This window comes from Nicotiana tabacum, chromosome 15 (assembly GCF_000715075.1).
Source record: "Nicotiana tabacum cultivar K326 chromosome 15, ASM71507v2, whole genome shotgun sequence".
Classification (NCBI taxonomy): domain Eukaryota; kingdom Viridiplantae; phylum Streptophyta; class Magnoliopsida; order Solanales; family Solanaceae; genus Nicotiana; species Nicotiana tabacum.
The window spans coordinates 54,984,713-54,988,795 of record NC_134094.1 but is presented as its reverse complement, the minus strand read 5'-3'; the positions used below and the strand labels follow the sequence as shown (position 1 = coordinate 54,988,795).

The window sequence follows — 4,083 nt, the reverse complement described above, 5'->3', positions numbered from 1 at the left end:
TGAATTGTGATAGCACGACTAGGTGCACGAGGTATTAAACAGTGATTTCAGATAACTCACTCGCTTCCGAGCAGGATCAATTGTTGGCTGAACGGAACCAACTTGTTGTGCACCTCCCGGTGTTGGAGGCAAAAGCTGCTGAGATGGGCGAGTTTGAGTCCCGGTTACAGCAAAGCGAACAAGATAAAATGTCCCACAACCAAGAATCCATGCAATTACACGAATAACTTCAAGAGGCTAAGGCTAAGCGGGCCGAGCTCCACGATGCTGTGCTTGCTGCTGCCGAGCGCGAGTCTGCCTTTAAGGAACGAACAATTAATTTTAAGGCACACTTAAGCTCCAAAACCGAAGAGGCCAATGCTGCACAGGAGAAGAGGTCCCGAATGGAGGAGAGGCTAAAGAGGTCGATGAACCAAAACCAACTTCACTTGGCTACAAATTTTGAGCTCGGTGCTCGCCTTGGTGCCCTGAGATCTGAAAGGGATGGCTTTCAAGTAGAAATTGATAAACTCCAAGCAAAGCTCCAGGACCAAGAGGATTCCCTCATTTTTCCGAAGACTTATGCTATATATCATATGAGTAGGAAAACCTTGGAAGAGGCCAAAGTGGGCATCGCTAATATAGATAATTGTATTGCCCAGGCCCGAGAACTGGAGTTGTCTACTCGTGAATGCCTTCCCGCTCGGCCTGCTGCAACTGACTTCTCGAGTACTAGTTCTAAGTATTCGGGGACCAAAGGGGATATTGAGGAAGATGAAGAAGAAGGCCCTAAACTGGTAGCGGATCCGCCTTCCTCCATTGGGAGAAACGCAGATCCCTCTCTCCCTTCAGACTCCGGCGACAATGATGCATAGTTTCTTTTTTTTTTTCTCTTCTATTTTTTTTTTGTATTTTGTATTTGTAATTATGCCAAAACTTTTCACCGAGTTTGGCACTTTTATAAATAAAGATTTTTTTGCTTATGTGTTGTGCAAAATATAATCTTTTTGAGTTGAATTGGTTAAAGCTTCGGGTTTTCATCCGATAGCTTTTGATTCCGGGCATAAATACTTCCGGAATCAATCCTTTACTATGAGGGTTTCATAAGAGAGGGCCCTCTTATATTTACGGTGCTCTTGAAGAGGACGTCTCCTATTCATTCCGGCATAAGCATTTGAAGTTTTTGTTAACTTTCAAATGATAATATTAACTCATCATTTGGACAAGAAATAAGATAAAAATAAAAGGACTTTGTTTTATTCTATCTATCTTTAAAAGTACATAAGCATTCATTTGATAAAGTAAAAGCTACCAGTACATGTGGCTAACTTATACAACTTGTTTCTACGCGGCTGATCATGCAGCCCCTGGTCCTGATGAAATATTGATCCCGGTTCTCGCAATCCTGATTTTCGTGGCACTCCTGATGCCGTATCAGATATTATTCTCCCCCTCAGTGTTCGAATGCGAAGCATGCGAATTCGAACACTGGAAGTCTTGCTTCACTGGTGTAAACGACTTATGAATGGTTAAATAATCCTTTTAAGTGATGGAAGGCAAAGCTTGGCATCGAACCAAAGATTATTTAACCATCCATATAACCGTCTGTCATCGGTGCGAAAATTTTGGTGCCTTAGTTTCAAAAGGTCTTTCCATTTGCCGATGACACTCCTTTGTAGTATGCTTTCTGTTGCTACCTTATTAAACCTTTTCAGAAAAATCCTATTAGGACAAAAATGGATCGAAGTCAAAAGAGTGCAGCACATACTTTCAGTTTTTAGTTGAGTCACGTTCCAATTGCTAGGCAATTTGATTCTATCTTGATTTTCCAACCCGTACGATCCTTTACCGTGATAGCTAAAACCCGGTAAGGGCCTTCCCATGTTGGACCCAGCTTCCCGGCGTTGACTTTTCGAGTCCTCTGAGACACCCTTCTCACCAAGTATCCTACCTTGATGTAACGAAGACTGGTCCTATGATTGTAGTATCTTTCCATCCTTTGTTTTTGAGCCACCATCCTCATGTACGCAAAGTCCCTATGTTCCTCGAGCAAATCCAGCTTCACCAGCAACGCTTCATTTTTTGCTTCTTCTTTTGTTCGGGAAAACTGCAAAGTTGGCTCCCCACCTTCAACCGGTATCAGAGCTTCCACGCCATATAATAGAGATAAAGGTGTTTCTCCCATGCTTGACTTTGCCGTTGTCCGATATGCCCACAGTACACCCGATAGCTCATCGGGCCATTTGCCCTTAGCATCTTCTAACTTTTTCTTCAGGTTTTGAATGATTAACTTGTTGGTTGATTCCGCCTGCCCGTTAGCACTGGGATGGTACAGTGAGGATGTAATTCTTTTGATTTTCAATCCTTCCAAAAATTTGGTGAATTTTGGGCGTATGAATTGCGGCCTGTTGTCACAAGCAATCTCCTTCGGTATTCCGAATCGGCAGATTATGTAGTCCCATATGAGGTCCATTACTTTGCGTTCACTGATCTTTTGGTAAGAACCTGCTTTAACTCATTTAGTGAAGTAGTCAGTTAAAACTAAAAGAAATCTTACCTTTCCGGGACCCGGTGGCAAAAGACCAACTATGTCCGTCCCCTATTTCATGAATGGCCATGAGTATAATACCGAATGTAGGAGTTCTGCCGGTTGATATATCATTTGTGCATAACGTTGACACTTGTCACACTTCTGAATGAACATCTTTGCGTCCTTTTCCATCCAAGGCCAGTAATAACCTGCCCTAATCAACTTTAGAACTAATGAATCCACAACAGAGTGATTCCCGAAAACTCTTCGTGGACTTCCATCATCACGTAGTCCTCCTCAGAGGCTCCCAGACACCAGGCCAATAATCCTTGGTATGATTTTCTGTATAACTGCCCATCTATAAGGCAGTAATGAGCTGCTTTGGTCCGTAATGCTCGGGACTCCTTCGGGTCTTCGGGTAACTTGCCATGCCAAAGGTACTCTACGAACTCATTCTTCAATTCCCAGACTAAGTTGGTTGAATTGATCTCGCAGTAACCGTCCACATCCAATACCGAGTGCAGAAATTAAACAACTATACCAGAGTCGAATCCTTTCATCTCCGTAGATCACCCTAGGTGAGCCAATGTATCTGCTCCCATATTTTCTTCCCTTGGAATGTGTATGATCGACCATTATCTGAATTGTGCAAGCAATGCCTCAACCTTGTTCACATATTGTTGCATGCGCTCTTTATTTGTGTCAAAAATCCCGTATACTTGGTTTACTACCGGCTGGGAATCGTACTTTATCTCGATGATCTCGATACTGAGTCCCCGAGCCCATTCAATTCCTGCAACCAAAGCCTCATACTCGGCTTCATTGTTAGTTAGTGGAACAGTCTTAATGGCTTGCCTCAGGGTTTCCCCCAGGGAGTGACTAGAACTATCTCGAAACCAGACCCTTTTACATTAGAAGCTCCATCCATAAACAAGGTCCAAACTCCTGATATTATTTCCAACACCAACACTGCTTCCTTAGCAGCCAAGGGCATTAATCAGGGACTGAAATCGACCACAAAGTCGGCCAAAACTTGTGGCTTAATCGCAGTCCTGGGTTTGTACTGAATGTCGAACTCACTAATTTTGACCGCCCATTTAGCCAAACGGCCTGACAACTCAGGCTTGTGAAGGACTTTACTTAAAGGAAAGGTTGTCACAACGTCTATAAAGTGGAACTGAAAATAAGGCCTAAGCTTTCGATAGGCGATTAAGAGAGCTAAGGCAAACTTTTATAGGTGCGGATATCGAGTCTCCGCTCCTGACAATATTTTGCTAACATAATAAATGTGAAATTGCATACCTTCTTCCTCTCCGACTAAATCGGCAGTCACTTCCACTTCCGAGACCGCTAGGTATATTAACAACTGCTTGCCTTCCCCTAGTTTTGATAGTACGGGAGGGGGGGGGCTGACAAGTATCTTTTTAGGTCTTTCAATGACTGTTGGCATTCCGGAGTCCACTCGAAATTGTTTTTCTTTTTGAGAAGTGAGAAGAAGTGATGACACTTTTCGGAGGATCTTGAGATGAACCCGCTTACAGCTACCAACCTTTCGGTTAATCTCTGTACCTCAT

General features: G+C 43.2%; 1 protein-coding gene across 1 annotated transcript; it reads right to left on the bottom strand.

Annotated features, from left to right (window-relative positions):
- Positions 1-1,765: 1,765 nt before the first annotated feature.
- Positions 1,766-2,452, bottom strand: LOC142169632 (uncharacterized). Its single transcript, XM_075231521.1, has one exon. The coding sequence runs from the start codon at positions 2,450-2,452 to the stop codon at positions 1,766-1,768; it is 687 nt and encodes a 228-aa protein (XP_075087622.1).
- Between the last annotated feature and the right edge of the window lie 1,631 nt (positions 2,453-4,083).

Bases quoted from the DNA above. Each gene is read 5' to 3' on its own strand.
- LOC142169632 (XM_075231521.1), bottom strand. From the start codon at position 2,452: ATGGACCTCATATGGGACTACATAATCTGCCGATTCGGAATACCGAAG.